Genomic DNA, 11870 nt, shown 5'->3' on the forward strand with positions numbered 1-11870 from the left:
GGCTTTGGAGGGAAGCACTGTCTGCGTGCTCTTGTCTGACACCGTTTGGGTGCTGCTGTTCCTCATGATCCTTCGTGTCTGCTCGGGGGCCAAGGTGGGGCCTGAGCATCGGCCAGTCAGTGGAGAGCGCCTTGGCTTGTTGGGGGCCAGGGAGGTCTTGAGGGGGCCCACATGGGCCTCTGTATGGGGAGGCTCTGGGGACAGGCCCGCTTCCTCCTCTGCCGCTGCCTCCTCACCATCCCCCTCTTCATCATCACAGCACAAAGCATGGTAGAGCACTTTGTCGCTGAAGCGCACTCTCTCCCGTGTGCCTGGGGTCCGCTGGGGCAGTTGCCCCTTGAGAGGGCCGGTGCTGAAGGCCTCCTCACTGGAGGAGTCCGGGGTCTCCACCCGTGGCCCATTAGGAATGGGCATGCCACCGTTCATGAGTCGGTAGTCAGAACCAGCCCCTGGTCGTGTTGACTCGGCAGCGTCCATGGAATCTGAAGGGGTAGAGACATCCAGGAAGGAGCAGAACTCCCAGCTGTCTGAGAGGATGTCAGCTGTTGTGAAGTCCAGGTGGCCCAGGTCAAAGGGGCCACCTACACCGGCCTTGTCGCTGCTGGAGGTACTGCTCACAGTGGCCGTGGTCCAGTCATCTGGCTCCAGTTCAAAATCGAAGTCTGAGGTTAACTTATCTATCTGGCTCACCACCTGTCCAGGGAAGGGCAGAAGGGATTAGAATGGCCAGGCCAGACCTGGCATTACTTAGGTGTGAGCATGTGCCCCCCCGTCACCCCGTGACATCCCCCCTGCTAATGTCTCTACAGGATGGAGACTGGACTTGAGGTCACAGGCTTATTTGCTCTGTGGAGGCCCAAACTGGACCAGGGTGAACAGAGCTTGTTTTCCATTCCTCAGTCTCTTGGGTGGAGGAGGGACTGTCTTCCAGCCTGTACATCATCCATTCACATACCCCTCTCCCCAGAGCCAGCTGCTGTTCTGGAGCAGGGGAGCGGGTGTTTATAGGCTCTGGTGCTCAGAGCTTGATCTTCCTATGACTGAGAGGGGCTATTTAAAGAGGGTGGTTACCAGATAAAAGGATTAGTGTAGTAAAGGTTAAAGGGGGCCAAGTATATAGTAATGGAAGGCGATTTGACTTTGGGTGGGGGCACACAATGCAATATACAGATCATGTATCCTAGAAATGTACATCTGAAACCTATGACCCTATTGGCCAGCATCACCCCCACAAATTTAATCAGAAAATGAAATCTATACTAATAAAAGGGTAATATGCTAATTAGACCGGAAGACCTTCTGGGAGACCTTCCAGACGTCTTTCCAGACAAAGCCATGGTGGCGGGGCTGAGGCAGAGTACAGGACATCCCCCAAGGGGTCCCAGACTGGAGAGGGTGCATGCTGGGCTGAGGAACATCCCCTCCCATGCACAAATTTCATGCACCAGGCCATGGAGGGCTAAGAGACTCCAGCAAATCTACTTAGTAGAGACATGAGAAAATGATACGAGGTGACCATGAGGAAGCATCCTGGGCCAGCCTGTGCAGCTGGTCAGTGACTGTCCCTCAAGGGTCTCCGTCACTCCACCTCTGCCCCCAGAGCCTTCTCCCTCCTTCCTCTCCCTGGCCTCTGATGACTGGAGATCAACCCTGGCTCGTTGGGGAATGAATAAGACAAGCATTATTTGGTAAGCAATAAAAAACCCATCCATCCTGGGCCCAGAGGTGCCTGTTAAATGCACTTGGGATAGGAGGGAGGACAGTTCAGCTGCAAGGTCCCTGCAACCTGTCCACCCCACGAAGACTAAAGCTCTGACTCCATGCAGGCAGCCCAGCCTCAGGACATCCCCTGACCTTGGCCACTGTCAGCACATGAGTCAGGGATGATGATAGGGAAAGGAGAATCAAGAGGAGGAGAGAGTCTTCAGGCCAAAAACAAAAATAGCAAAATATCAAAAGCAAAGTGGAGGAACCAAGAGACCCAGAGACAAAGGCATATGCAGTGAGTCACCAAGCCCAGGGCCCCTCCCGGTGTTCTTACCTGGAGTCAGATCAGCCAGTTAATTGATTACCTAATCAACAAAACTTTCCTGAGGACCACAGCTATTCAGGGATGTGCTAGGTATTTGGTGAGGAGTGGGGGTGAGGAGTGCCCCACAGCGAAAGAAGAAAGCAAAGACAAAACTGAGGCGTCAAGAGGAGTCTGGGTCACTGGGATGTCTGCTTGGTTAAGGGGTCAGGAGACCCCACGCAGGTAACCTGGTCAGTCAATTTCCCACTTAGGTCTCAGTTTCTCAATCTGTAAGTGAGGAGTTGGGTAAACTGGTTTATCTCCAAGGTTCCTTTCATCGCTGTGATTCTAGGAAAGGGTTCTGTGGGGCACTGGCATAAAAGTGACATTGTCTCCCATCTCTGAGCACCTACTATGTGTCAGACTTTCCATCCATGAGATCATCATCTTCTGAGATCATAGATAATGGGCCTGAGGGACCAGCCACTGGGGAAGCTGATTACTGCCTTTGCCACACCCCTGCAAGACTGCACACTGCTCCAAGTGCTACTGTGATTTCTGGGCATGAGTAGGCAATGGGCAAAGGGCTCTTCCCTCCAATCTGGCCACCTCTTCTTATGTCTCTGACTCCAATGACTCCCCCTAACACCGAGAAGGTCACATCCCCCAGAAATCCTTGCTCAACCCAATCCACATCTGAGGGCTAGTAGGAACCCTGGCCTCAAACTGGAATGTGTAACAGCCCACTCTCCGGAGTTTCTGATTTTGCAGGTTCTGGGTAAGGTTGAGAAAGTGTAGATCTAACAGGCTTCCTTGTGCTGCTGCTGTTGGTCTGAGGACAAACTTTGAGAACCCCTGGCTTAGGGACCTGGTATTTAAGCTGATGAAAGAATAGCACCTCAGGGCATTGCTGGCTTCAGAAGTGGCCTTGTACCTCTGGGCAGCCACATCCTCCAATTAGACTCCCCAGAGCAAGCTAGATGCTGATAGTCTGCTGCTGCATAAGAGAAGGCAACACTAGCAGGAATCTGGAGTTAAATTTCTTGGCTGTCATGGCACAGATTTGGCTGAGGCTAGGCCAGGCCCAGAAGCCGGGCTCCTAACATCCTGTGAGGAAGATCCAGGGAGCACAGGGCAGGATTCCTGAAGTCTTCAGGCCTGAACATACTCCCCCCATCCAAAAGGCCCTTCTCAGGTGGCCTTCACATTCAGGCCCTTCTTCTCCTCCCTTAGAACACCGTCTCTGGTTCCACCCTGGAGGTGTGGAGGGTAGTAAATGAGGGAGGCCTGGATTCAAGTCTCAAGTGTGGCTTTCCCGTTTCCAGTCTCATTTTCCTCCCCTGTAAAGTGGGATGATGCTCTTCTCCTCACCCAGTTGGTGGGGATTTAATAGATATGAATGTGCATTAAACTGCAGAGTCAGCACATCCAAGCATCTAAGAACCTGGGCTCTGGAGCCACACCTAGGGTCCAACCCTGGCATCACAACTTACTAGCTTTATGACCTTAGCCAGGTTGCTCAATGTCTCTGTGTGTATCTTCAGCCAAGGAGAATCCTAGTAGTACCTACTTGTTAGGTTGTTGTGACTATTTAATGACTTGATGCACAGAAAGCATGTAAAACAATACCCACCATGGACCATTGAGAGCCAACACGTAATCAGGCACCAGGCCCAAGAGCTGATGGGAGCCAGTTCTTTACCAAAAGAATGATACTCTGATGGGGACATTTCCAGTACCCGTGGCAGAATAATGGGACATGTTGGGCCTTTCAAACCCCAACACCTGGGTGGCACCTATGTTCCATGAAGTAGGGCTGTTTCCAGATGGAAACAGAAGAGGTTCTAAAAGCCAAATGGTTGAGGCTCACAGGCAAATCTGGCTCAGTTCGTTAGGTGGGATAGGTCAAACATACTTGATAAATGACATAGTAAGAATCAGAAAGGGAAGTGAGATGCCCAGGATACTCAGACTGTATGCAGAGCCTGGTCAAGCCTGTCCTTGGTGCCTCTCATTTCATGGGGTCAATGGGAGGGCAGGTGTGGGGCACGCCCCATGCTACCTGCCTCTCTGTTTGGATGTCTTGAAATCTGTAATTTCTGCCTGCGATTTAATAATCATTTTGCCTGCATGTAACTTGAGATCGTCTTAGAGTACAGGCAAAATAATTATATACACAGGATAAAAGAGGGGGAGAGGGGGAATGGAGAGAGAAATGAAACCATAAAAATCACAGAATCCTACAACCTCAAAGCCAGAAGGGATTGGAGACACTGTTGAGTCCATCCTTCTTACTGTGTTTACTGAGAGGGAAACAGACTATAATGAGCTGAGCTGAGACCAGAAGTCAGGAGTCCTGACTCCTGGGTCTGATCTTTTAAGAACATGAATTACCTGCTCAAGAGGGAACACTTGAGAGAAGGGCAGGGTTGAGGGCTGAGACACAATCCCCCGGGGGGCCCAGGTCCTGACTCAGCCTCCATACTGGTCACAGCTTTGGCTCCCCTCATCTGAACAACTGCATCCACACTCATCTAGTGCATCCGGGGAACTTTCCAAAAAACCAACAGGACCTCTACGTCCAGCACTCCTGTGCTCCCCAAACTCCTGGACCTCCAAATACCACCCCACACCAAATGTGGCTAAGTACCCTTTGCTCTCTACCCTACTAGGCCTGCCTCCTTACCACACCTACACACTTACACCCTGAGCTCACTTCTGCCTCTGGGCCTCACCTGAATGCCTCACACCGTTCTTACTCACTCTATCTCACTTCCATACGGAAGTCCTCCTTGATCCCCAATTGAGGACAGGTTTCCTATGAAAGGCTCTCAAAGTACCTCATACCTTTCCTTAAAATATTATCTAGTATTTATCACTGCAGCAATGTTTTGAGCATATAGGTTATAATGTGGTTGATAGCTTCTCCCCACAAGGAGTGGACCTGGAAATGCATCCCCACCATGCACCCCCAGTTTGGCAGAGATTGGTACACTCTTTACAAAACAGCCATTGAATGAATAGACGAGTTGAGACATCTTAATAAAAATTGCTGGGGTGTTCTTTTCTGAGAAAATGCTTCATGGTCCTGGACACCACAATACTGTCTGCCCCAGCCCTAGCTGCCTCTCCAAGAAAAGCATGGATGTGTTCCATAAAACCCTAGAGCAGCGATGGCGAACCTTTTGAGCTCGCCGTGTCAGCATTTTGAAAAACCCTAACTTAACTCTGGTGCCGTGTCACATATAGAAATTTTTTGATATTTGCAACCATAGTAAAACACTTATATTTTTGATATTTATTTTATATATTTAAATGCCATTTAACAAAGAAAAATCAACCAAAAAAATGAGTTGGCGTATGACCTCTGACACGCGTGTCATAGGTTCGCCATCACTGCCTAGAGTCAGGACTGAGGACTGGGAGTCCCACAACCTCTATCTCCTGTCCTCCCCCTCACCTCTGGCCCCTCACTTTTCTTGACAAGTTGCTACCTCCTTCCCTCCTGCCTAGCTCCCTGGGCAGCTGGTTATATAACTAGGGATTCTGCATTATTTATGACCACTGATTACTTTTTAATTCTGTGATTACGTTATTTGTCTTCCTGGGGGCTGTGGCGTTGGGGAGGGGGAGAGAGGTGACTGTGATTCATGACTCTCATCCTGCAATTTGGCCTAATTGGCCCCAGAGCTTCGTGAATCTGTCTGGAGGAGGAGAATGTAAAGGGAAAGGGGTGGCGAGAAAAAAAAAAAGAAGAAAAAATCCGCACAATTCTTGCTGAGCTGTGGGTGATGGAGCTGACCCACTTTGGCACAGCTCTGTGGTCCCCAGCCTCTCCTGCTCCAGCTGCTTCCTGGCTGGGCCACATTTATCTCCTGCTGTATGACCCATGGCTCTCCTGGCGACCTCATATACAGCACCTTGCCGATGGGACAGCACAGCTGCATGGGCCTGATCCCCAAGAAAATCAGGTGGGGGGGTCTTCACTGCCACTCCAGGCTGCAAAAGGGTTTTGCCCACCCCTCCATCCTCCGGAGGTGTTCAGGCCAAGGTGGGCAACTGTGCCCTTAAGTTATATCCTACCCAATAGCCAGTGATGATGTGAGGGATACTAGTGATCAACACAGGAACATTTTGAGCCCCATGCTTAGTGACATCTTGGGGAGAGGGTAACCAAGGAGGAGGCCACGTACTTACTCAAGGTAAGCTCAACATTTGGGGGGCCAAGAACAAGGTCCTATACCCCTGTCCTTGTGGGTTCCCAATTAGTAGGGAACAGGGAGAACAGTGGGGAGGCAAATTCCCACCCAGAAACACTATGAGATTCCTGGGGAACGTGTGGGATTCTCACAGGACAAATCCAAATTCTGTACTGTGGCCTGCATGCCCTGTGTGCCCTGGCACCCTGCTCTCCACCTCCTAGTTCCCTCCACTCCAAATGCATCAGCTTCCTTGCTGAACCTGACCATGCCAAGCACACTCCCTCCTCAGGACCTGCTGCTCCCCCTGCTTGGAGGCTCATTTCCAGATATCCATTTGACTTGTATGTATTCTCACGTCCTTTGGGTCTTTGTTCAAACGCCATCTCATTAGAGACCTGCTTCCCAATCCCATCACCAACCCCTTGCCTCCGCCAGAAGAGGGTAGGACTGCCTGCTGCAGGGCCCTGGGCCTCACCTCCCTGATCATGGCTAAGATGCCAATGTGACTCCAAAAGAACAAGGGCTCACACAGAGCTGAGGAGCAGGCTAGTGCTAGAACAGTTCATCAGTTATATCTAACAGATACGGAGCTAGTTTTGTGCCCATTGCTGTGTGAAGTATATTGTATATAATATCACATTTAATCCTCACAACCACCGTAGAGCTGGTGAGGGTGAGGAGGCATACTATTCTGTGTCCTCATTTTAGAGATGCAAAACAAAAGCACAGAGAGGTAAAGTAACTTTCCTAAGTTCACACAGCTAGGAAGGTGGTGGGGAACACATGTGAACTAGAGACATCTGGCTGCAAAGCCCAAGCTCAGCCCGTAGGCTGTGCTGCCTCTCCAAATTTTGACCCACAGAATTCTGAGGAGCTTAGAGGGCCTGCTGGGACTGGCCTGGCACCTGGAGTACTAGGGACCTAGGAGAAATGAAGGCTAGTTAATGATTGACTGTCACATTCTCTTCAGCACAATTTTTGCTTTCAACACACTTGTACATTTCTTACCTCACTTAGTCCATAAAACTATTTTCCCCACCCATGGGACAGAACTTGCCCCCTATCCCTTGGGGAGAGCTAGGAGTTTGGGAGAACAGGAGAGGTATGGGAGAGGGAACGCCAAATCCTTCAGGGGCATGAGTAGGTGTTGGTACCCCAATACATCCTTGTAAGATCACTCTGAGGTGTGAATTATCATCATTCCCATTTTAGAGATGAGCAGACTGAGGCTCAGGGGCCTGGGGAGCAGTGCTGTAGTGTTTCTCATCTTTCTATGATGCTCAAGAAGTGAGGAGGCTCTGCTATGATCCATGGTATGTGGGGAAGGGAGCAGCAGATGGAGAAGGATAGCAGAGGGGCTATAGCTAAGCCCTTCCTCTCTGCTGGCCTTCCTCCCTCATCCAGCACCCTGCGCTGCCCTCTGGCAGTCTTGGATGTAAATCTTGGCTTCACATCTAAGTGCTTCACCCTCCTGAGACCAGAACTCAGTTGGTGAACTCTGTGCTGGTGCTGCCTAAAGAGTGGAGTGTGATAAGCGAACTCTCTCAACCTTGGGCCTACCCATGTCCCCACTGAAAAATGCCACCCAAAGTGACTGAGAAGGAGAGCCAGGCAGATCCATTGGAGGATCAAGAGCCAAGCTTATAGGTTCCTCATGGTGGGGGTGGGCTGGGTGGGTGCAAACCAGGACCTGGCACCCCTAAGCGGTAACCCCATTCCTGACAAACCCCATCTCCTAGGAATAGCATCTCCTCTTCTGCCTGGGTCTCTGTAGGCCTCACCTGCCTTTCCCAACACTCCTCTCTGCCCATCACCCCATCTCTAGACCCTGCCTAGGAGATGGGGAAGCTCTGAGACCTGCCCCCACCCTTCCCAGCTGGGTGCCATTGGCAGTGGGCAGGTGGTGGCATACGGGGTAGATTCTGGTTGCCATAGCAACCTGCCAGAGTCTTGGGTGGAGGCACATGGCCTATTGCGGTTATGGGGGGAGGGGACTCATCTTTCTCTGTCCTGGCTCAGGCCTCTGGGGGTTGCATAGCCCATGAACCTGAAGCTCTGCTGTTCAGGACATGGGAATAGGTGAGTGTGTGTGCTGAGAAGAGAGGGAGAGGCTATCTCAAAGATCTGCAAGTAAATCCTAATGCTTCTGATCTTCCTGCCTCACTCCCTAAAGGGCACCCCCTCAGAGTATCACTGAATGAGCATAAGGTCTCACGTCTAGAAGGTCCCTAACAAAATGGAATGAGGCTGCTCGTTAGCCCACCTGCTGAAGCCCCAGAGCAGGAATCAGGACCTGAGTTCTACTGAGTACCCCTGGTAGGCTCTGTGACCTTCATCAAGCCCCTATCCCCCTCTGGGCTTCAACTTCTTCAACAGTAAATGAATAGGGCTGGGCTGGATGACCTGTGTGATGCCTTCAAGCTCTGGATGGCTCTGCTGGGAGTGGGAGTGGGGGAACTCAGCTGATCATTTGGGAATAGGCTCTGTACTATATCAAAACTCACCCCCAGGCTTAGGGTCCACCCTGGTTCTTTCTGGGTAGGCCTGCTGAGGCATAGGTCCCATGCCCCTGCTCAAGACAGACTCTGGACAGTTCCCATGACTCTGATGGAACCACAGAACATATGAAATAGATGGGGGGTGGGGAGGCATAAGGTGGGGATGGTAGTCCTTCGGAACAATGAGGTTGAGGGAGGAGGAGTTACTCATAGGCAATGACCACTAAATTGCATTCCCCAGAGATGTTCAGCCCACACCCTGGCCAGCCCAGTTCACACCACACTTCTTTCTACCTGTAGCAACAGCCATTCCTGCCTCCTGAGAAGGGACTTCCTGGCAGGCTCCATGAGGCGGACTGGGCAGAGAGGCTGCCGGCCCAACCTTAGCTCCTGGCCCGAATCTCCACTCTGAAGATTCAAACACCCCCTGCTCCTTGGCTCTTGGGCCAGGCTAGAAGACCACTTTGCCAGTCTGGAGTTGGTATCCACCATCACCTCCTCTTCTCAATCTTTCTAGAGCCCCCATCTCCCTGCACATCTGGCTGTGAGAGCCTGAACCCATAACTCCAATTCAATCACTCTCCCTGCTATCTCTGTAGGGGCCCTGGTTACAAGGAGTTGAAATTTGCCTAAAGCCCACCTGGCCGGCATAATGGTACTCAGTGGGAAAATTCAGGCCAGTGGCTCAGAACCCTGGTCATGCATTTTAGGCTCGAACACAGCCCAGGGGGCAGGGCTGAGGACATGTGTACTTCATTACCTGAGCAATGTGGGAAGCGGTAATGAGGGACACACATCCTAGGCCAGTCGTGGGCAAACTACGGCCCGTTTGAAATGAATAAAACTAAAAAAAAAAATGACCGTACCCTTTTATGTAATGATGTTTACTTTCAATTTATATTAGTTCACACAAACACTCCATCCATGCCTTTATTCCGGCCCTCCGGTCCAGTTTAAGAACCCATTGTGGCCCTCGAGTCAAAAAGTTTGCCCACCCCTGTCCTAGGCTCTCTGGGTGACTTTTCAATCATGGCCAAAAATGTTCAGAACTACGGGATGGGGATACATCCCTGTAGAGGAGATTCCTGCCCCTGCCAATGTACACAGGAACTCTTATACCCACTAGCAGCCCCCTAGTCTCATTCCCACCTCAGGGCAGGGAGGAACTAATTTTTTCGGGATCAAGGGTTCTGTAATATCTGGGGAATGCTCCAAGCAGTGGGGACTGCCTCATTGAGCCATCTACACTCTCCCAGGGCCCCTGTGACCAGCAGATGGTGGGGGTCAAAGGTCAGCTTAGGCTCCAGAAGAGGTTATTGTGGAACTCAGTCCTTATTGGCCATCTTGGCAGCCAAGTCGTAACCACAGAGCCATGGGCCCATTACATGCTGTCCCAATGCTCTCTGCAACCCTGAGACCCGCCCTGCCCTGGGCTATTGTAAGATTTTTAGCAGAGCAGACTTGGGGAAAGGAAAACAAGATGGACGTACCCAGCAGAGTGGCACACATGCACACAGCTTTGGGCACACACACACACACACAAACAGAAACATACATGCCAGAGTATGTTTTTGTGCCAGGCCCAGGAAAACTGGTTTAGGGTCCGCCTGGCCCCTCACTCACCTCCCTGAGCTCCTTGGCCACCTCTTTGAGCTCCCGTAGAATGCCCTCCAGCTGCCCGATGACCATCTTCATGCGCTGTCGAATCCGCTCACGTTCGCCACCACTGCTGGGGTCGTCACGGGGCTGCCCGAGGTCCGGGGTGCCCCGAATGTTCATCCTTCACCACGTGGCTGCAGGCCTGCCCATACTCCCCCCAGCCAGGCACACACTGCGTCTGCCTCCACAGAGCCCCTCTCAGCCAGGCAGAGCTCCACATCTTAACGGCCCCCCAGCCCACGCTGGCCCTGGGTGGCCCTCACCCAGCCCCTGACTCCTGCCACCCCGCCTCCTTTGCCTCTGGATGGGGAATGGGACACCCAGAAGGAGACAGAATCTGACACAAGGGGTCAAGATGAGGACATAGAAGGGCAGGGGAGGGGTCTTGGATCTCAGGAGCCCTTCAGGACTTGAAGTGCCTATAGGTGTGCTGGGCTGATGTCTGGCTGAGCCTGGACACAGAAGCAGGGAGATGACTCTGCAGGGACTAAGGGTAAGAGATGCCCTTGGGATTGGGGAAGGTAGCACAATCCCCTCACGACTCTTGGGCAGTTGCAAAGGCAGAGGTCTCTGGTTGCAAGTGACACCTGCAGAAGGACTGTGGCTGGGGTCTTCCAGATGTGGAGGGGGCTCCAGGTGTGGACAGCTCTGGGAAGGGAGCTGGACGGAGGAGAGCAGACCCCTGCAGAGAGAAGCCTGGCATCAGCCCTCCCAGGCTGCAGCACCAGCCGGCAATGCTGCTGCCTCCATCCTCTCCACAGCCGGGCACCCTTCCTCGCTGGGGATTTAATGTTTTTCTTTGTGGGGAGGGGTGGTGGAGGCAGATGGTCTACAGCACAGCCCCTCTTTGGGAAGAAAAAAAGGGAGCCCCTGCTTTAGAGGCAGAAGTCCTCAGCCTGCGATGGGGCACCGAGCACCAGGTTCCCCCAAACACCCCTCCCCAGCCAGGCCTTGCCCTGGAGGTTCACCAGAGGGTCTCTCCAGTCTTCTGTCCTCCCTCGTAGTGCCCCCAGGGTGCCCTCCGTTCCCAGCAGACCCTCCCTTTCCCAGCCCAGCCTTCCCTTAGAACCCCCGGACTCACCGAGGGTGGGGGCACCGGCCTGCCTTCCGAGTAGCGTGGGGGCCAAGCCCCAAGATGAGGTTGGGGGGCCCCCCAGGCTCCCTAGGGCGGGCTTCTCTCTCTGGACCCTTCTGCCCCTGGCCTCAGGGAGGTCCTCAGAGCCGCCCCGGGAGACATCTGGGCGGTGGGAGGGGCGGGGCCTCTGCGCTCCCTGACCGGGGGCAGGAAAAATGTCCCCCAACCCCCGCCAGACGCCGGGTGGGGCCTGGGCGAGAAGGGTCTGGGGCTCTCAGGCCACAGGTGACCCGGGCGTAGGGCGTCCCGGTGCGTGAGCCAAAGTAGCTGGGATCGGAGGGCGCCGGGATCCCCTCAGCCCGCGCCCGGCATCCCCCGGGCTCGGCACGGTCCAGGCTTCTCTCGGTCCAGTCCAGACGGAATGA

General features: G+C 52.9%; 1 protein-coding gene across 1 annotated transcript in view; it reads right to left on the bottom strand.

Annotated features, from left to right (window-relative positions):
* Positions 1-11864, bottom strand: part of LOC102774140 (chromosome unknown open reading frame, human C15orf59) — a 14031-nt gene extending 2167 nt beyond the window's left edge. The window contains exons 1-3 of the mRNA XM_006753237.2: positions 11452-11864; positions 10335-11052; positions 11-693 (exon numbers count right to left, since the gene is read on the bottom strand). Of these exons, the coding sequence (XP_006753300.1) occupies positions 11-693; positions 10335-10490 (839 nt within the window). The 5' untranslated portion in view covers positions 10491-11052; positions 11452-11864. The remainder of the gene's footprint in view (positions 1-10; positions 694-10334; positions 11053-11451) is intronic.
* Positions 11865-11870: the final 6 nt, after the last annotated feature.

This window comes from Myotis davidii, unplaced genomic scaffold (genome assembly GCF_000327345.1).
Source record: "Myotis davidii unplaced genomic scaffold, ASM32734v1 scaffold131, whole genome shotgun sequence".
In the NCBI taxonomy this organism is placed as follows: domain Eukaryota; kingdom Metazoa; phylum Chordata; class Mammalia; order Chiroptera; family Vespertilionidae; genus Myotis; species Myotis davidii.